The sequence below is a fragment of the Oryctolagus cuniculus genome, chromosome 2 (assembly GCF_051225735.1).
Source record: "Oryctolagus cuniculus isolate XC-2025 breed Fujian yellow rabbit chromosome 2, ASM5122573v1, whole genome shotgun sequence".
Classification (NCBI taxonomy): domain Eukaryota; kingdom Metazoa; phylum Chordata; class Mammalia; order Lagomorpha; family Leporidae; genus Oryctolagus; species Oryctolagus cuniculus.
In genome coordinates, this window is record NC_142868.1 from 74982487 (window position 1) to 75003425 (window position 20939).

Genomic DNA, 20939 nt, shown 5'->3' on the forward strand with positions numbered 1-20939 from the left:
TTAGGTGTTTGAAGAAGTAGCATGTGCAAAGTGAATTGTTAAAAAGATACACAGCCTTATTAGTGGCTGTTATTAAGTCCCATAATTGTTGCATGCCAGTGGAAGCGACTTTCCCAACTGTACTTGCAGATGTTTTGTTGGAGGGTCACGGGCCGAATCACAAAGTTCCTCATTCAGCTAATTGAGAGCCATAGTCTGCTTCTCATCGGGCTCCTCTTTGCTACGCTGCGTGTGAGGTCTGTGCAAAACTTAGTGATCCACGGGGCTGGTAAGCATTGTCTCTCATTATCTTGCTGGCGTCTCTTCACCGCTGAGAATCAGTGTGCCAACCCCGAGTTTCAGTTCGCCACCGCCATTGTGAGCTCCCGCGAACCTGATGGGGGAGGGGGATGGTTTACTTTCCATGTCCTGAACACCAACAAACTTGGGCACCCACTTTTCTTTGTCGTTTTCAGAAGGCCACCTTCTTTCCAAAAATAACTGAGATAGGACTGGGAGGGAAGGGGCAGAGGGGGAACAAAACTCAGGGCGTGGATAGAGGTGTGGTGGAAAAAAAGAAGTGTGGAGAACCTGAAGGAGACGATGGGAACAGAGACTGGAAGCAACAGTTGTGGAGTGTGGCCCTGTACTCCTACTCTCCATTTTTCTATTTATTGTAGGGCAAACGAATATATTGTCATTTACCTGGCATGATTCAATGAAGCATTATTTATAGCTATGTACCACATGATGTATCCGCCCACTATTTTCACTGTCTATATTAATTACTACGAAGAAAAGAAAACATGGATTGGTCTTTTTAGATCTGGCTTATTTCACTTAGCATATGATGATTTATAATTGCATCCATTTGGTTGCAAATGTCAGCATTGTATTCTTTTTTAGGCTGATTAGTATTGCATCATGTATGCAAACCACATTTTCTTTATTTCCATGTCAGTTGATGGACAGCTAGGTTGATACCATATCTTCACTTTTGAAAAGTGAGCTGGTGGGGCCAGCACCCTGGCACGGTAGGTTAATCCTCCACCTGTGGCGCTGGCATCCCATTTGGTCGCTGGTTCTAGTCCCAGCTGCTCCTCTTCCAATCCCGCTCTCTGCTATGGCCTGGGAAAGCAGTAGAAGATGGCCCAAATGCTTGGGCTCCTGCACCTGCATGGGAGACCTGGAAGAAGCTCCTGGCTCCTGGCTTCGGATCAGCGTGGCTCCAGCCGTTGCAGCCATTTGGGGAGTGAACCAACGGAAGAAAGACCTTTCTCTCTGTCTCCCCTTCTCACAGTCTGTAACTCTACCTCTCAAATAAATAAATAAAATCTTTTAAAAAAAGAAATTTGAGCTGGTATAAAATCGCAGTGCAGTATCTATTTCATTTGCACTAACTATATTCATAGGAGTGGGATAGCAGAGTCATTTGGTAGATCTAGCTTTAGTTTTCTGAGGAATGCAAATGTCAGCATTTCATTCCTTTCATGGCTGGGTAGTATTCCATTGAATGTATATACCATGATTTATTTATCTAGTTATAAGTTGGTGGGCACGTATATTGATTCCATACCTTAGTTATTGTGAATTGAAGTGCTATAAAGACGGGAGTGTGTGTATCTCTTTCATATGCTGATATCATTGCCTTTACATATATTCCCAGGAGTGGGGTAACTGAGTTATCTGGTGTATCTATTTTTAACTTTCTGAGGCATCTTCGTAGTGTTTTCATAACGGTTTGCCAACTTGCATTCCTACAAACCATGTGTAAGGGTATGTTTTTTCATTCTTGCTATTTTTGTTAGTTTCAGACATTTGTATCAGTACCATTTTATAGTATCAGAACTTAAAATTTAGCACCACTTTATGTCTTGACAGTACTTTTAACAAAACCCAAATAGCTTGATTAGTTGGTTTCTCTACAAGATGAGAGACATATATCCTTTGATATTTCCAGGGGCCCAACTACAAATATCAAAGTCCAAGTTTCTTGGAACTTTGATTTTTTTTAATGCCTGTCAAGGATGCCAGGTAGGCTTAAAATATCTCATTGAAATAAGATCCATAGACCAGATTTGATCATTGCTACAAGGTAATTATTCAGATGTTTTAGAATAAGCATATATTCAAACAAATCATAACTCTTAATGAAAAACTCATCTATTTCAATTAGGTTTGTTCAAGATTGTATTGGTATTCAAGATTTTCTGTGGTTTCACATGAAATTTAGAAATATTTCCTAAAATTAGAGTGCCATGGGTATTTTTTAAAGATTTATTTATTTGAAAGAGTGCCATGGGGTGGCATGGGGGAGAGGGAGAGAGAGGCAGAGACAGAGAAAGAGACACACATACACACACACACACACACACAGAGTGAGATTTTCACCATACAGTTTAATTCCAAAAGGTCCACAACAGCCAAAATGGGCCATGCCAAAGCCAGGAGCCTGGAACCCCACCTGGTCTCCCATGTGAGTAACAGCAACCCAGGTACATGGATCATCATGGCTTTCTCTCAAGTGCAGTAGCAGGAGCTGGATTGGAAGAGGTGGCAGGACGCAGTCCCAGGCAGGCTTACACGCAATGGAGGCATCATCCCCCCTACCTTAACCCAATGTACCAAAATACCTGCCCTACCATTGATATTTTTATGAGGATTTCATAGAATATATAAATAATTTTGAGGTAGTATGTGTATTTTAATGCTATTTGTTCTTCTATGCATGAACATAGGATATCATTCCATTTTTGTATGTGTCTTCAATTATTTTAGAATTCAAGATTTTTCTCTGGAGACATTATTCGCTTCTTTGATAAATTTATTACTAGATCATTGTTTGGTAGTTATTTTTTTTACAGGCAGAGTGGACAGTGAGAGAGAGGGACAGAAGGAAAGGTCTTCCTTTGCCGTTGGTTCACCCTCCAATGACCGCCGCAGCCGGCGCGCTGCAGCCGGCACACCGCGCTGATCTGAAGCCAGGAGCCAGGTGCTTCTCCTGGTCTCCCATGGGGTGCAGGGCCCAAGCACTTGGGCCATCCTCCACTGTACTCCCTGGCCACAGCAGAGAGTTGGCCTGGAAGAGGGGCAACCGGGACAGAATCCGGTGCCCCGACCGGGACTAGAACCCGGTGTGCCAGCGCTGCAAGGTGGGGGATTAGCCTATTGAGCCACGGAGCCGGCTGTTTGGTAGTTATTGTAAATGAGATTACTTTCTTGATTTATTTCTCTATAAGCTTGTTTGGTATAAAAAATGCTTCTTGTTTGCATGCTGACTTTGTATCCTGCAACCTTACTAAATCCATTTATCAGTTCTAAAAGGTTTTACATGGAATCTTTAAAGTTTCCTATATATGAGATCACTTCCTCTGCAAACAGGGATGGTTTGAGTTTTTCCTGTTACGTTTGAATACCTTTGCTTCTTTGTCTTGATTAATTTCTCTGGATGAGACTTTTAGGTTTTAGTCGATAAGAGTGGTAAAGAGTGGATATCCAACTCTTTTTTTCTTTGTTAGAAGAAAGGTTTCTGCTTTCCCAATTATGTATGATGCGATTTTTGTTTAACTTTTATTTAATGAATATAAATTTCCAAAGTACAGCTTATAGATTACAATGGCTTCCCCCTCATAACGTCCCTCCCACCTGCAACCCTCCCCTTTCCCACTCCCTCTCCCCTTCCATTCACATCAAGATTCATTTTCGATTCTCTTTATATACAGAAGATCAGTTTAGCATACATTAAGTAAAGATTTCAACAGTTTACTCCCACACAGAAACATAAAGTGAAAAATAATAGATGATTTTTTTAAATGATGATGAAATCAGATCAGAACTATTGTCATGTTTAATCCCAGCGAGAGTCAAGTTGGGAATTGATAATTTCTTTTTTTTTTTTTTACAGAAGATCAGATTAGTATACATTAAGTAAAGATTTCAACAGTTTGCACCCCCATAGAAACACAAAGTGAAATATACTGTTTGAGTACTCGTTATAGCATTAAATCTCAATGTACAGCACATTAAGGACAGAGATCCTACATGAGGAGTAAGTGCACAGTGACTCCTGTTGTTGACTTTACCAATTGACACTCCTGTCTATGGCATCAGTCATCTCCCTATGCTCCAGTCATGAGTTTCCAAGGCTATGGAAGCCCTCTGAGTTCTCCGACTCTTATCATGTTTAGACAAGGTCATAGTCAAAGTGGAGGTTCTCTCTTCCCTTCAGAGAAAGGTACCTCCTTCTTTGGAGACCTGTTCTATCCACTGGGATCTCACTCACAGAGATCTTTCATTTAGGTCTTTTTTTTTTTTTTGCCAGAGTGATGGCTTTCCATGCCTGAAATACTCTCATGGGCTTTTCAGCCAGATCCGAATGCCTTTAGGGCTGATTCTGAGGCCAGAGTGCTGTTTAGGACATCTGCCATTCTATGAGTCTGCTGAGTATCTCGCTTCCCATGTTGGATCACTCTCCCCTTTATTTATTCTATCGGTTAGTATTACCAGGTACTAGACTTGTTTATGTGCTCCCTTTGACTCTTAGTCCTTTCATTATGATCAATTGTGAACTGAAATTGATCACTTGGAATAGTGAGATGGCATTGGTACATGCCACCTTGATGGGATTGAATGGGAGTCCCCTGGTATGTTTCTAACTCTACCATTTGGGGCAAGTCAGCTTGAGCATGTCCCAAATTGTACATCTCTTCCCTCTCTTATTCCCACTCTTATGTTTAACAGGGATCACATTTCAGTTAATTTTCAACACTTAAGAATAACTGTGTAATAATTACAGAATTAAACCAGTCATATTAAGTAGAACAGAAAAAAAATACTAAGAGGGATAATGTATTAAGTTGTTCATTAACAGTCAGGGCTATGCTGATCAAGTCACCGTTTCTCATAGTGTCAATTTCACTTCAACAGGTTTCCTTTTTGATGTTCAGTCAGTTGTCACCAAAAAGGGAGAACATATGGTATTTGTCCCTTTGGGACTGGCTTATTTCACTCAGCATAATGTTTTCCAGATTCCTCTATTTTGTTGCAAATGACTGGATTTCGTTGTTTCTTACTGCGGTATAGTATTCTAAAGAGTACATATCTCATAACTTCTTTATCCAGTCTACCGTTGATGGGCATTTAGGTTGGTTCCAGGTCTTGGCTATTGTGAATTGTGCTGCAATATTCATTAGGGTGCAGACCGCTTTTTTGTTTGCCAATTTAAATTCCTTTGGGTAAATTCCAAGGAGTGGGATGGCTGGGTCGAATGGTAGGGTTATATTCAGGTTTCTGAGGAATCTCCAGACTGACTTCCATAGTGGCTTAACCAGTTTGTATTCCCACCAACAGTGGGTTAGTGTCCCTTTTCCCCCACATCCTCGCCAGCATCTGTTGTTGGTAGATTTCTGTATGTGAGCCATTCTAACTGGGGTGAGGTGGAACCTCATTGTGGTTTTGATTTGCATTTCCCTGATGGCTAGTGATCTTGAACATTTTTTCATGTGCCTGTTGGCCATTTGGATTTCCTCTTTTGAAAAAGATCTATTGAGGTCCTTGGCCCATCTCTTAAGTGGGTTGTTTGTTTTGATCTTGTGGAGTTTCTTGATCTCTTTGTAGATTCTGGTTATTAACCCTTTATCTGCTGCACAGTTTGCAAATATTTTTTCCCATTCTGTCGGTTGTCTCTTCACTCTCCTGACTGTTTCTTTTGCAGTACAGAAACTTCTCAATTTGATGCAATCCCAATAGTTGATTTTGGCTTTGACTGCCTGTGCCTCCCGGGTCTTTTCCAGAAATTCTTTGCCTGTGCCAATATCTTGAAGGGTTTCTCCAATGTTCTCTAGTATCTTGATGGTGTCAGGTCATAGATTTAGGTCTTTAATCCATGTTGAGTGGATTTTTGTGCAAGATGTAAGGTAGGGGTCTTGCTTCATGCTTCTGCACGTGGAAATCCAGTTTTCCCAGCAGCATTTATTGAATAGACTGTCCTTGCTCCAGGAATTGGTTTTAGATCCTTGATCAAATATAAGTTGGCTGTAGATGTTTGGGTTGATTTCTGGTGTTTCTATTCTGTTCCATTGGTCTATCCATCTGTTTCTGTACCAGTACCATGCTGTTTTGATTACAACTGCTCTGTAGTATTTCCTGAAATCTGGTATTGTGATGCCTCCGGCTTTGTTTTTGTTGTACAAGATTGCTTTAGCTATTCGAGGTCTCTTGTGCCTCCATATGAATTTCAGCATCATTTTTTCTAGATCTGAGAAGAATGTCTTTGGTATCCTGATTGGAATTTAATTGAATCTATAAATTGCTTTTGGGAGAATGGACAGTTTGATGATGTTGATTCTTCCAATCCATGAGCATGGAAGATTTTTCCATTTTTTTGGTATCTTCTTCTATTTCTTTCTTTAAGGTTTTGTAATTCTCATCGTAGAGATCTTTAACGTCCTTGGTTAAGTTTATTCCAAGGTATTTGATTGTTTTTGTAGCTATTGTGAATGGGATTGATCTTAGCAGTTCTTCCTCAGCCATGGCATTGTCTGTGTATACAAAGGCTGTTGATTTTTGTGCAATGATTTTATATCCTGCTACTTTGCCCAACTCTTCTATGAGTTCCAATAGTCTCTTAGAAGAGTTCTTTGGATCCTCTAAGTAAAGAATCATTTGTCTGTAAAGAGGGATAGTTTGACTTCTTCCTTCTCAATTTGTATTCCTTTGATTTCTTTTTCTTGTCTGATGGCTCTGGCTAAAACTTCCAGAACTATGTTAAATAGCAGTGGTGAGAGTGGGCATCCCTGCCTGGTGCCAGATTTCAGTGGAAATGCTTCCAACTATTCCCCATTTAATAGGATGCTGGCTGTGGGCTTTTCATAAATTGCTTTGATTGTACTGAGGAATGTTCCTTCCATACACAGTTTGCTTAGAGTTTTCGTCATGAAAGGATGTTGTATTTTATCAAATGCTTTCTTGGCGTCTATTGAGATAATCATATGGTTTTTCTTCTGCAGTCTGTTAATGTGGTGTATCACGTTGATTGTTTTGCGAATGTTGAACCATCCCTGCATAGCAGGGATAAATCCCACTTGGTCTGGATGGATGATCTTTCTAAAGTGTTGTTGCATTCTATTGGCCAGAATTTTATTGAGGATTTTTGCATCTATGTTCATCAGGCATATTGGTCTGTAATTCTCTTTCAGTGTTGCATCTTTCTCTGGCTTAGGGATTAAGGTGATGCTGGCTTCATAGAAAGAATTTGGGAGGATTCCCTCTTTTTCGATTGTTCTGAATAGTTTGAGAAGACTTGGAGTTAGTTCTTCTTTAAATGTCTGGTAGAATTCAGCAGTGAATCCATCTGGTCCTGGGCTTTTCTTCGTTGGGAGGGCCTTTATTACTGTTTCAATTTCTGTTTCAGTTATGGATCTATTTAGGTTTTCGATGTCTTCCTGGTTCAATTTAGGTAGGTTGCATGTGTCTAGGAATCTATCCATTTCAGATAGATTTCCCTGTTGGCTGGCATACAAGTCCTTGTAGTAATTTCTGATGATTCATTTTATTTCTGTGGTGTCTGTTGTTACGTTTCCTTTTTCATCTCTGATTTAATTGATTTGAGTCTTCCCTCTTCTTTTTTAGTTAGTTAGGCCAATGGGGTGTCAATTTTGTTTATTTTTTCAAAAAAAATCTCCTCATTTGGCTGATTTTTTGCAATTTTTTTATTCAATCCTGTTAATTTTTTCTCTGATTTTAATTATTTCTCTTCTCCTACTAGATTTGGGTTTGGTTTGCTGCAGTTTTTCTAGTTCCTTGAGATGCGCTGAAAGCTCATTTATTTGGTACCTTTCCAATTTCTTGATGTAGGCACCTATTGATATAAACTTGCCTCTCAATACTGCTTTTGCTGTATCCCATAAGTTTTGATATGTTGTGCTGTTATCCTCATTTACTTCCAGAAAGTTTTTGATTTCTCTTTTGATTTCTTCTATGACCCATTGTTCATTCAGGAGCATGTTTTTCAGTCTGCATGTGTTTGCGTACTTTCTAAGGTTTCCTGAGTTGCTAATTTCCACCTTAATTCCTTTATGGTCTGAGAAGCTGCATCGTATGATTCTAATTCTTTTAAATTTGCTGAGACTTGCTTTATGGCCTAGTATGTGATCAATCCTAAAGAAGGTTCCATGCACTGCTGAGAAGAATGTGAAGTCTTTAGATGTAGGATTGAAAGTTCTGTAGATATCTGTTAGATCCATTTGGGCTATAGTATCCATTAAAAATGCTGTTTCCTTGTTGATCTTCTGTCTGGATGATCTATCTATTTCTGAGAGTGGAGTATTGAAGTCCCCCAGTCCTATTGTATTGGAATATAAATCTCCCTTTAAGTCCCTTAACATATCTTTTAAATAGACCGGTGCCCTGTAATTAGGTGCATATACATTTATAATAGTTACATCTTCCTGTTGAATTGAACCCTTAATCATTATGTAGTGTCCCTCTTTGTCTCTCTTAACAGTTTTGTATTAAAGTTTATTTTGTCTGATATTAATATGGCTATACCTGCTTTTTTTTGGTTTCTGTTGGCATGGAATATCTTTTTCCAGCCTTTCACTTTCAGTCTGCATGCCTCTTTGTTAGAGAGATGTGTTTCTTATAGGCAACAAATAGTTGGGTTGTGTTCCTTGAGCCAATCAGCCAATTTGTGTCTTTTAACTGAAGAGTTAAGACCATTAATATTTAATTCGACTATTGATACGTAGTGACTTTGCCCTGCCATTTTCCGGGAGATATTTTCTAGTATATGCTTTGAGCTTCCCATGCTCTTTTACTGGTGGTTTTTATTCCTTTACCTTCTTTCATATTGATGGCCGTGTTTCTGTGTTTCTGAGTGTAACACATCTTTAAGCATCTTTTGCAGGGCTGGACGAGTGGCCACAAAGTCTTTCAATTTCTGTTTGCTATGAAAGGTCTTTATTTCACCTTCATTCACAAATGAGAGCTTAGCAGGATATAGTATTCTGGGCTGGCAGTTTTTCTCTCTTAGCACCTGTGCTATGTCTTGCCATTCCCTCCTAGCCTGTAGTGTTTCTGATGAGAAGTCTGCTGTGAGTCTAATTGGAGATCCTCTGAGAGTAATCTGACGTTTCTCTCTTGCACATTTTAGGATCTTTTCTTTCTGTTTCACTGTGGTGAGTTTAATTACAACGTGTCGTGGTGAGGATCTCTTTTGGTCATGTTTATTGGGCATTCTATGAGCTTCCTGTACTAGGATGTCTCTGTCCTTCTCCAAAGCCGGGAAGTTCTCTGCTAGTATCTCACTAAAAAGGCCTTCTAATCCTTTCTCTCTCCCCATGCCTTCAGGAACTCTTAAAACTCGAATGTTGTTTTTTTTTTTTAATAGTATCCTGTAGATTCCCAACAATATTTTTTACATTTCTAATTTCTTCTTCTTTCTTTGGTTTGACTATATGTTTTCCTGTGCTCTGTCTTCTAAGTCCGATATTCTCTCTTCTGCTTCAGCCATTCTGTTTTTAAGGCTCTCTAATATGTTTGTCATTTGATCTATTGAGCTCTTCATTTCATTTTGATTTCTCTTCACTATCACACTTTCCTGTTCTACTAGTTTCTGAGTTTGATTTTGATTCTTCCTTAAAATTTCATTTTCACGAGAGAGATTTTCAATCCTGTCCAATAAGGATTTCTGTAGTTTAAGGATTTGCTTTTGAAAACTTCTAAATGTTCTTATCATAAATTTGCTGAAATCCGTATCTTGCATTTCTTCTATCTCATCATCTTCATAATCTTGGCTTGGGGTGTTTTGTTTATTTGGAGGCATCATAGTGTCATTGTTGATCTTGTTCCCTCGATTTCTGTGTTTGTTCCTTGGCATAGTTAATTCTTCTTTCATCACTGTGCGTTTTTTTTATTTTTTTATTTTATACTATGTCTGTGTTAAGTGGTGCCTGCTGTTGGAGGAGCCTTGGAGGCTTGAGATGGGTGTGGCCTGAGAGCTCTGCTTGGTTCTTCCGGGTTACGGGTGTGCAAAGGTGACACCCTCAGGTTATGCATGGTAAATATCTCTCTCTCTCTCTCTCTATTTATTTATTTATTTATTTATTTTATTTATTCAGGAGGTAAGTAATACTGCACCGCACAGCTGTGCAGAATTGATGATATTTAGCTTCCAATCTCTGGCTTCTACCCAAAGAGTCTTTGCAGGCTCTGTTTCTCCTCTGGACTCCCTCTGGGTTGCCTAGGCTACTGAGTTATAGTGACTCAGTTCCTTAGCTCTCCCCTGTTGTTATGTAAATCCAGAGTGGTGCCTGCTCTTTGTCTCTTGCAAACCTTGCAAACCTTGCAAACTGTTGCAAACTCTTGCAAACCTTGCAACCTTGCAACCTTTGCAAGGTTGGCAGAGAGAGAAACTCGTCTGTACCAGTACCCCCCCACCTTTTTTTCCTTCTCTCCTGTAGTCAGTCTGGTGAACTTTCCCGCTCCCCTCTAGATTCTGACCGCCGTTTTCCCGCCAATGTCTCGGGTTACTGAGCTCACCTCCCCTTCCAGCGCCGATGTGTGGACTCGGAGCCCTGGGCACCCCTGCTCTCCCCACTGGTGTCTGTGTGACATCCACTCCCCTTCCTGCACTGGCCGGCTGTGAGTTTAATGCTTATAGATTTTATTGTGTTGGGGTATATATTCCTTCTATACTTGCCTTTTAGGGTTTTATCTTGAAAGAATGCTGAATTTCATCAAATGCTGTTTCTGCATCTATTGACAAGATTATATATTTTTAAAGTATCTCTTCTGTTAGTGTGACATATTAAGTATATTGATTGCAGCATGTTGAACCATACTTGCATCCCTGGGATAAATGCCTCTTGTTCATGGTGTATAAATTGTTGAATTTAGTTTGCAAGAATATTTTTAAATCTTTATGTTGGGGTCATAGGTCTCTTATTTTCTTCTTTTGTTGTGTCCTTGTCTGGTTTGCATAGCAGGGATTATTATATATAATGAGATTTCAAGGATTACTTCCTTTTCAATACTCTGAAATAGTTTGAGAATTGGAGTCACTTATTTAACCATTTGGTAAAATTCAACAGTGAAGCCATATAGTCCTGTCTTTTCCCTGTTTGGAGCTGTTTTATTACTACTGATCAATCTTATTACTTGTTATTTGTCTTTTCAGGTATTCTTTGTTCTCATGGCTCAATTTTGATAGATGTCCAGAAAGCCACACATGTCTTCTTGGGTTCCCATTTTGCTGGTGGAGAGTTGCTCATAGTAGTCCCCTGTGACTCCTTGTATTTTAGTTGTATCAGTTATAATGTCTCTTTTTTTCATCTCGGATCTATTAACTTAGTCTCTTCATTAGTTAGTCTAGCCAAAGATTGAGTTTTACTTGTCTTTTCAAAAATTAGCTCTTTACCTCATTGATCTTTTGTATTTTCTATTCTCCAGGTGTATTACTTCTCTATTCTGTTATATCTTTCTTTTTACCAATTTGTGGTTTGGATTACTTTTTTAAAGATTATTTATTTATTTATTTATTTGAGAGGTAGAATTTCAGTGAAAGGGAGAGACAGAGAGAAAAGTCTTCCTTCCATTGGTTCACTCACCAGACAGCTGCAATGGCTGGAGCTGCACCAATCCGAAGCCAGGAGCCAGGTGTTTCTTCCCAGTCTCCCATGTGGGTACATGGGCCCAAGCATTTGGGCCATCTTCTACTGCTGTCCCAGACCATAGCAGAGAGCTGAATTGGAAGAGGGGCAACCGAGACTAGAACTGGTGCCCACAGGAGATTCTGGCGCTGCAGGCAGAGGATTAACCTACTGTGCCACAGCTCCAGCCCCTTGGTTTACTTTTAATTTTTGGTCCTTTAATTTCATAGTTAGGTTATTTCCTGTAATCTTCTAATTTTTATGTAACCATTTATTAAAATAAACTTCACTCTTACAGTAACTTTTGCTGCATTCAATGGATTTTTGTATTTTGTAAAAAATTAATTTTTAAAGTAACAATTGTCATAGGATAAAGGAAAAAAGATTTAAATCACTGAAATATAAAGGACAAAAATCTTAAATATTTGTGTTAAAATTGGATAACATAGAATGATAAAAATTAGGAATTATAAAAAAGAAATACACATTGAAAAATTAAATTTATTTTTCCTGTTTTTTAAAAGACTTATGTTATTTGAAAGGCAGAGTTACAGAGAGAAAAACAGAATTCTTCCATTGCCGTTTCGCTTCCCTATGGGCTGCAACAGGTGGAGCTGTGCCAGACAGAATCCAGAAGCCAGGAGCTTCTTCCAGGTCTTCCACGTGGATGCAGGGGCCCAAGAACTTGGGCCATTGTCCACTGCATTCCCAAGCACATTAGTAGGGAGCTGGATTGAAAATGGAGTAACCTGGAATTTAACCAGTACCCTTCCAGTTTACAAATCATAAAGTGTACAAGCATATTTCAGATATAGAGATATTTCTAAAGATACACTATCGTGAGACCATGCACTGCTGCTGTAACAGGATACCTCCGATGAGGTAATTTATAAGAAAACAAAAGTATTTCTCACAGTTCTAGAGGTTGGGAAATTCAAGGTTGTTAGATCATATCATGTGAGAGTCTTTGTGTCATCCCATGAAAGTGGGTAGAGAAATAAAGGGCAGCAAAGAGGTGGAACTTGATTTTTTTTTTATTTGAAAGAGTTACAGAGAGGCAGGGAAGGAGGAAGGAAGGGAGGGAGGAAATGAGAGAGAGACAGAGAGACAGAGAGACCGACAGACAATGTCTTCCATCTGCTGGTTCACTCCCCAGATGCTGGTTCACTCCACAGCTGGCTGGAGCTGTGTCAGCAACTTCTTCCAGGTCTCCCATAAGAGTGCAAGGGCTCAAGAACTCAGGCCCTCTTCCACTGCTTTCCCAGGCCACAGCAGACAGCTGAATCCAAAATGGAGTAGCTGGGACTGGAATCGGCACACATATGGGATGCTGGAACTGCAGGTGACAGCTTTACCCACTAAGCCACAGCGCCTGACCCAAACTTGCTTTTATAACAAAGTCATTCCCTTGACAAATAACTCACTCCCACAGAAATGGCCTTAATTGTACTCAGAGAGGTTTTCACAGTAAAAAAAAAATTCTGTTGGCAACATGCCTAGGGAATTGGTTGGGTATTCTGTGAAGTCTTTGATTCAAGTGGATGCTTGTGTATTGTGTCCATGTACCTTTCTCAGTTGTAATCAACATTGACAATGGCCACAAGTACCACTGTGGTCTAGGCACAGGAGTTGTGATTTGTGCTGCCATTGTGATTCAGCTCCCTCAGGCACAGTAGGTTATTTAGAAGCTGGAAGTTGTGCACCCAGCTGTGGTGTAGGGTGCTTGTGAGATTCTACAGGTCCTGAGAGACCTGGGCCAACCCTGTGGGCCCAGGGAGATGTGGTGTAATTTAACTGGTAGTAGGCCTGGGTGCCTGTCTACCACTGAAGGCTACGTGTGGGCTTGGCTATAACCAGTATAGCCTGATGGGAGAACTGTCAGTTTCTGAGGGCTGCACAAGTAATTTCACAGGTTGTTAGGGACAGCCAGTTCAGGGAAATCTGTCCATGTGCTTCCGTGGCTGAGGGTGAGTGGGTTGGCAGAGCACCTGCTTGTGAGGATTTCAGTGAGCTCAACTTTTGAGGGTGGCTTGTTTAACTGTTGAGTCTGCCGGCAGGTAGGTGTGGAAACCCTGTTACTTCATGGGCATTTTGATGAGCCTTGCCACTCAGTAAAGATTGCTCAGCGGCTTTCCTTGGTCTCTGTGTATCAAAACATTCAGTTCTTGTTGTCTAGTTGATCTCAGGACTGAGGGTGCATGGGTAGGGCCACCTGGGTGCTTAAAAGGAAGCCAGAATGGAGAGTTGTTGTTAGGATACATAGCTACTTACTGAGGCCAACAGCTGAGGTGTGGCTGACTTGTTGCTTCTAAGGCAGCAGGAAGGTGGGCATAGCCCACTTGCTGCTTTCTGGTGATTTCTGCAGTGAGCAACTCAGAGTGGGCTGAATAATGTCTTCCTTTAACATCTCTGAAATTTTCTGTCCCTCCCTTCTGGCATGGGGAAAACCCCTAGCTACACTTAAACCAGCCTGTTGTCTTCCTGCTTGCAGGAATACAACCAGGAGACATGGAGAGAAGTAATGTTTATTTCATAGTAAAGGGAAAGTGCACATCCAGACTGGAATATATGCAGCCTCCCTCTTTGACAACAGAAGTTCTGCTACCCCCTTTACCTGAGTTGAAGTCATTGGTTATAGGATGGGGATGCTATGCAGAGTACCTAATTGAATATTCAAAGGAGACAAAGTTTAGGTGGGGCTTGGGTGCCACTCAATTTTGCATCCCCTTTTTGTGAATCTCTGAAGTGTCATGACATGTCCAGGAGGGGGTAGAGCACACACGTGGTCATCTCTAGGCAAGTATCATGGTGTCTCACACAATATGGCAAATGAGGATCAGGGCACAGTAGTGAAATGATATGTGAACACTGCAGTCATGTTGGGTATTTCCAGCAGTGTGCCTGAAAGGGTTGATGTTTGAACAGTGTGGGTGTGTTTTCCTCTGCTATTGAGAGTCTCTCAGATCCTCTTCACTTCATAGCTACTCACATCAATAGCATTCTGCCCTTAGTCCCCCAAACCTCATTCCTTTCTCAAGCATAAATGAAACTCATTCCATCACAACTACTGCAAAAACCTTAACTGATTTCAGCATCAAATCTGAAGTCCAATGTCCAGAGCTTCATCTGAATCAGATATGTATGAGACTCAAGTTAGGATACTTCCTAGAGCAAATTCATTGTGAGCCTGTGAGAATAAAGAACTAATTTACTGCCAAAATACAATGGGGACACAGTCATAGAATGGTCATCTCTATTACAAAGGGAGAAAAATGTGAGTAGAAATGGGTAACTGAACCCCAGGCAAGCCTTAAGCCAACAGGGAAAACAACATTAAATCTTAAATCTGGAGGGTCATCAGAATGGTCTCCTTTGACACCATGTAAGCTTTATGCACACACCAGGGTCCTGGTGCATATTAAGTCCTTGGAGAATTTCAGAGGCCCCATTTCCATGCCTTTCTGGGCTCAGTCTGCACTTCAGCTCTCCTGGGTTGGCTTCTTCTTCTTCTTTTTTTTTTTAGACTTTATATTTTTTTATTTAGTAAATATAAATTTTCAAAGTACAGTTAATGGGCGGAGCCAAGATGGCAGAATAGTGAGGGCGCGCACCGATAGTCCAGGAAAAGATAGTTTAATAAAAGTGGAGTTACGGTAGCTTCAGCAAAAATTGCAGAGGAAACTCTTCCTGATCTAGTGGCTGTGACTCAGAGGACCTACCAGGATAGGAAGGTCACCCACCGCGTGGAAGCCGAGCCACGGGAGCCGCTGGACCCGCCGGACCTACTGGAGCTGCAGCGTCTGCACGCCAGTGCTGGAAGGGGAGGTGAGACAAAAACCTCTCGGTAATCTGAGACATTGGCGGGGAAAGGCAGAAAGAGCCTGCAGAGAACGAGGCCTGAAACCCCATTGGGGAAAGTTCACCAGGCTGGATGGAGGAGGAGAGAAAAAAATCGAATAAATAAGGGGAACCAGCACGGACATGTAGCCTCTCTCTCTACTCTCCTTACAAAGCCGAGCAAGACAAAGGGCAGGCGCCATTTTATGTAAGTAAAACAGTGCGCACCATTTTGCATATGTAAAGCGGGTACTCCTCATTAGCCAAGCAGAAAAACCTGACTCTGGTAAGCAAACAAATACCCACGGGGGCCAGATTTCATACATCAACTACTCTCAATTCCACTCAGCTGTGTGGAATTACTTCCCAACCTAGTCGGGAAAAAAAAAGAGAGAGAAAGAGAGTGAGAGAGAGTGAGAGCTAGCAAGAGAACAATCAGGGTGAATCACCCTTGGCACACCCTTAACCCTGAAGAACCAGAGCTCTCTGGCCACACCCATCACAGCCTCTAAGGATCCATCAAACGCAGACAGTCCTCTTAATTTAGAGTCACAGTATAACGGGGAAAAAAAAAAAACAAAGAATATCTAAAATATGCCAAACAAATGCAAAAGCCGAGGTAACAAGAACAAGGAAGACACTATGATGCTCCCAAATGAAATAGACACCCCAATTCAAGATTATGAAGATGATGAGATAGAAGAAATGCCAGAAGCAGATCTCAAAAAATTGATAAGAACATTAAGAAGTTCTCAAAAAAAATTCTCGAACTACAGAAATCCTTAATGGACAAGATAGAAAATCGCTCTCGTGAAAATGAAATATTAAGGAGGAATCAAAATGAAACGAAACAACTAGTACAACAGGAAACTGTGATAGTGACAAAAAATCATAATGAAATGAAGAGCTCAATAGATCAAATGACAAACACATTAGAGAGCCTTAAAAACAGAATGGGTGAAGCAGAAGAGAGAATATCAGAAGACAGAGCACAGGAAAATATACAGTCAGACCAAAGAAAAGAAGAGGAAATTAGAAATCTAAAAAATATTGTCCGGAATCTACAGGATACAATTGAAAAACCCAACATTCGGGTTCTAGAAGTTCCTGAAAGCAAAAGAAAAAGGATTAGAAAGCCTTGTTAGTGAGATACTAGCAGAGAACTTCCTGGATTTGGAGAAAGACAGAGACATCCACGTACAAAAACACATAGAACCCCTAGTAAACATGACCAAAAGAGATCCTCACCACAACACATTGTAATCAAACTCACCACAGTGAAACATAAAGAAAAGATTCTAAAATGTGCAAGAGAGAAACGTCAGATTACTCTCAGAGGATCTCCAATTAGACTCACAGCTGACTTCTCTTCAGAAACCCTACAGGCTAGGAGGGAATGGCGAGATATAGCCCAAGTACTAAGAGAAAAAAAAAACTGCCAGCCCAGAATATTATATCCTGCATAGCTCTCATTTGTGAATGAAGGTGAAATAAAGACCTTTCATAGCAAACAGAATTTGAAAGAATGTGTTGCCACTCGTCCTACTGAATGGAGAAAAGTTGGAAGCATTTCCACTGAGATCTGGTACCAGACAGGGATGCCCACTCCCACCACTGCTATTCAATATGGTTCTGGAAGTTTTAGCCAGAGCCATCAGGCAAGAAAAAGAAATCAAAGGGATACAAACTAGGAAGGAAGAAGTCAAACTATCCCTCTTTGCAGACGGTATGATTCTTTATTTAGGGGATCCAAAGAACTCTACTAAGAGACTATTGGAACTCATAGAAGAGTTTGGCAAAATAGCAGGATATTAAATCAATGCACAAAAATCAACAGCCTTTGTATACACAGGCAATGCCATGGCTGAGAAAGAAATTCTAAAATCAATCCCATTCACAATAGCCACAAAATGTCCAGTTTTCGCAGCACCATTTATTGAATAGACTGTCCTTGCTCCAGGAATTAGTTTTAGATCCTTGATCAAATATAAGTTAGCTGTAGATGTCTGGATTGATTTCTGGTGTTTCTATTCTGTTCCATTGGTCTATCCATCTGTTTTTGTACCATAACCAGGCTGTTTTGATAACAACTGCTCTGTAGTATGTCCTGAAATCTAGTATTGTGATTCCTCCTGCTTTGTTTTTGTTGTACAAGATTGCTGTGGGGAGCAAACCGGACTGAGTTACTGGAATTAAGACTTATTCTATGCATCTGCTCTCCCACAATATGGCGCTGGGAGAGAAGTAAACAGCTTCCGCACAGCTGCCTCCAGTTCAACCAATAAACTGTAGGACTTGCTACTGATTGGAGGAGAGCAGCGTGCTCGGTGTGTGGGCAGCCGAGTTGGGATTGGCGGAGGAGGACTATAAAGGAGGAGAGAGACGGCATGCACCAGGAACATCTATGGGGAACATCTATGGGGAACATCTAAGGGGAACATCTGAGGGAACACCTGAGCAGCCCCCGAGAAAGCCGGCCGGCGGTGTGCCGCTCCCCTGCGGAAGTGGGGAATGTGGCCAGGGGGAACCGCCCTTCCACGGAGGTGGAAGGGATAGTAGCCAACCCGGGAAGAACCAGCAGCAAACCCGGGGAGGGCCGAGCAGACAAAAGAACAGCGCAGGGTCCTGTGTCGTTCCTCCACGAAGAGGGGGAGCGACATAATGGTGCCGTGACTCGGATAGGAAACCTAGGATGGATAGCAAACTTAGGAGGGAAGAAACGGGAAGAACTGGGAAAATATCGGAGAGAGAGACTAGCAAACAGCCTAGGGAAAAGCCGGACGAAAAAGGCGCCGGAAGAAGCTATTGAAAGCCTAGGCATAGACTCGGATACGGACTACGGGGGGAAGCTGGGAGAAATCTCTAAGGCTGAAAGCAAAAGTGAAAGCTAGAACAAACAAACTCGGATGCGGACTGTGGGGAGAGGCCAGGAGAAATGAGGGAGGAGTATTGTTGGAGGAAAGCTTGGGGAAACATACCGGGTAGAGAAAAATGTTAGGGAAATAGAAGCCGCGGGGGGCAGGCCGAGGCGGAGACGAAAGCCACTTTGGGGTTCTCAAGTTAGCCCAGGAATGGGGGGCGAAAAGTTGAAACCAGAAGCGGAAACGTAAGCCGGATTGGGATCCGTCTGATTAGCCCGGGGAGCAAAGGACGGGAAGCCAAACCGTGGGGCGGAGACGTAAGCTGGGTTGAATTCGCCAGGCTAGCCCGGGGAACTTAGATTGAATGCTAGTGGCGGACACGTAAGCTACGCTGTGTGACTCGCAGAGGCTGCCGTGTGCAGACAGAGTGTGCGGGGCTCAAGTAGATAGGGAACGCGGGGCTAGTGCGAGACCGTGGAGTGCGCGCGCAAAGCCAAGCCGCGCAGATGAGAGAGGCGCGGGCTGAAGCGGCTCAGAGCCGGCGAGGCGCCGAGAAGCAGCCTCGGGGCGGAGCCTGCCAACGGGGCGAGGCACCGGGAAGCCGCGCAGAGCCGTGAAGCTGCCGGCAGGGCGAGGCGCCGGGAAGCTGCAGGGATAAGAGAAATAGAAGTTTAGAAGTAAAGTGAGAGAAATAGGAATGCTGGAAGATAGAAGTAAAATGGGAGAAATAGGAATGCCCGGAGATAGAGAAATAGAGAAATAGAAAGGCCTCCCCTCAACATGGCGATGAGAGAGCTTGGATTCGGTCTGCCTGATTAAGTGAGGCGATGAGCACCTGCGGCGGCTAGCTTTATGCGCCGCAGGTCACCGAAGACAGGCACGAATTAACATCAGTAAGGCTTCCCCACAATACAACAATTAGGAGGCTTGGATTCAGTCTGCCTGAGTAAGGCAGTAAGCGCCAGCAGGCGGCTCGACCAAAGTATGAGCCGCAGGTCACCGAACACAGGCACGCATCAGCGCCTAAAAACCTCCTCACAACATGGCGAAGAGAGGACCCGGATTCGGTTTGCCTGATTGATAGGACTTGTAAGAACCTGTGGCAACTCTAGCAAGTAGAGCAGAGTGTGTGCCGCGGGACACCGAAGACAGGCGCGTATCAACGCCAAAAATAAAAAGAAAGGGGGATCTGTGGGGAGCAAACCAGACTAGACTGAGTTACTGGAATTAAGACTTATTCTATGCATCTGCTCTCCCACAATATGGCGCTGGGAGAGAAGTAAACAGCTTCCGCACAGCTGCCTCCGGTTCAACCAATAAACTGTAGGACTTGCTACTGATTGGAGAGCAGCGTACTTGGCGTGTGGGCAGCCGAGTTGGGATTGGCGGAGGAGGACTATAAAGGAGGAGAGAGACGGCATGCACCAGGAACATCTAAGGGGAACATCTAAGGGAACACCTGTGCAGCCCCTGAGAGAGCCGGCCGGCGGTGTGCCGCTCCCCTGCGGAAGTGGGGAATGTGGCCAGGGGGAACTGCCCTTCCACGGAGGTGGAAGGGATAGTAGCCAACCCGGGAAGAACCAGCAGCAAACCCGGGGAGGGCCGAGCAGACGAAAGAACAGCGCAGGGTCCTGTGTTGCTCCTCCACGAAGAGGGGGAGCGACAGATTGCTTTAGCTATTTGAGTTCTCCCGTGCCTCCATATGAATTTCAGCATCATTTTTTTCTAGATATGAGAAGAATGTCTTTGCTATTTTGATTGGTATCACATTGAATCTATAAATTGATTTTAGGAAAATGGACATTTTGATGATATTGTTTCTTCCAATCCATGAGCATGGAAGATTTTTCCATTTTTTGGTATCCTCTACTATTTCTTTCTTTATGATTTTGTAATTCTCATCGTAGAGATCTTTAACGTCTTAGTTAAGTTTATTCCAAGGTATTTGATTGTTTATGACAGAATCTGAGGTCATTGCACCATCACTACTGCCTCCCCCATGTATTAGCAGGAAGCTGGAATGTAAGAGAAGGCAATACTCAATCGCTGGCTGTCTGATTTGGGATATAGGCATCGCCATTGCTACCCTAACACACCACACCACGATGCATGCCCCATTGTTGAAATTATATTGAGATGGCATTGAGTATATAGATTACTTTGCATGAGATGGATATTTGAATGCTTTTAATTCTTCCAACTCATGAACAGGGGCTGTCATTCAATTTTTATGGTGTCTTCAATTTCTTTTTTTAAAGTTTACAAATTTTCACTGTAGAAATTATTCACTTCCTTGATACATTTATTCCTAGATCATTTGTTGGTGGCTATTGTAAATGGGATTGATTTATTTTTCTCTAACTTTTTGTTGTTGTTGTAAAATGATTGTGGCTTTTATACATTGATTTTGTGTCTTGGAACACTAATGAATTTATTTATCAGTTCTAACAGGTTTTGGGTAGAGTGCTAGGGGTTATCATTTCATCTACAAACAGGGATATTTGAACTTATCTTTTCTTATTTGGATACCCTTTGCTTCTCTTTCTTGATTAATATCCCTGGATGAGACTTCTAGAACTTAGTTGGTAAATGTGGTAAGAGTGAATATCCCTGT

At 42.0% G+C, this 20939-nt stretch overlaps 1 protein-coding gene across 1 annotated transcript in view; it reads right to left on the minus strand.

Moving 5' to 3' along the window:
* Positions 1-285: 285 nt before the first annotated feature.
* The window catches only part of LOC100339702 (disintegrin and metalloproteinase domain-containing protein 25), a 30178-nt gene continuing 9524 nt past the window's right edge, over positions 286-20939 (minus strand). Inside the window, exon 2 of the mRNA XM_089327018.1 lies at positions 286-491. Within this exon, the coding sequence (XP_089183144.1) occupies positions 286-491 (206 nt within the window). The remainder of the gene's footprint in view (positions 492-20939) is intronic.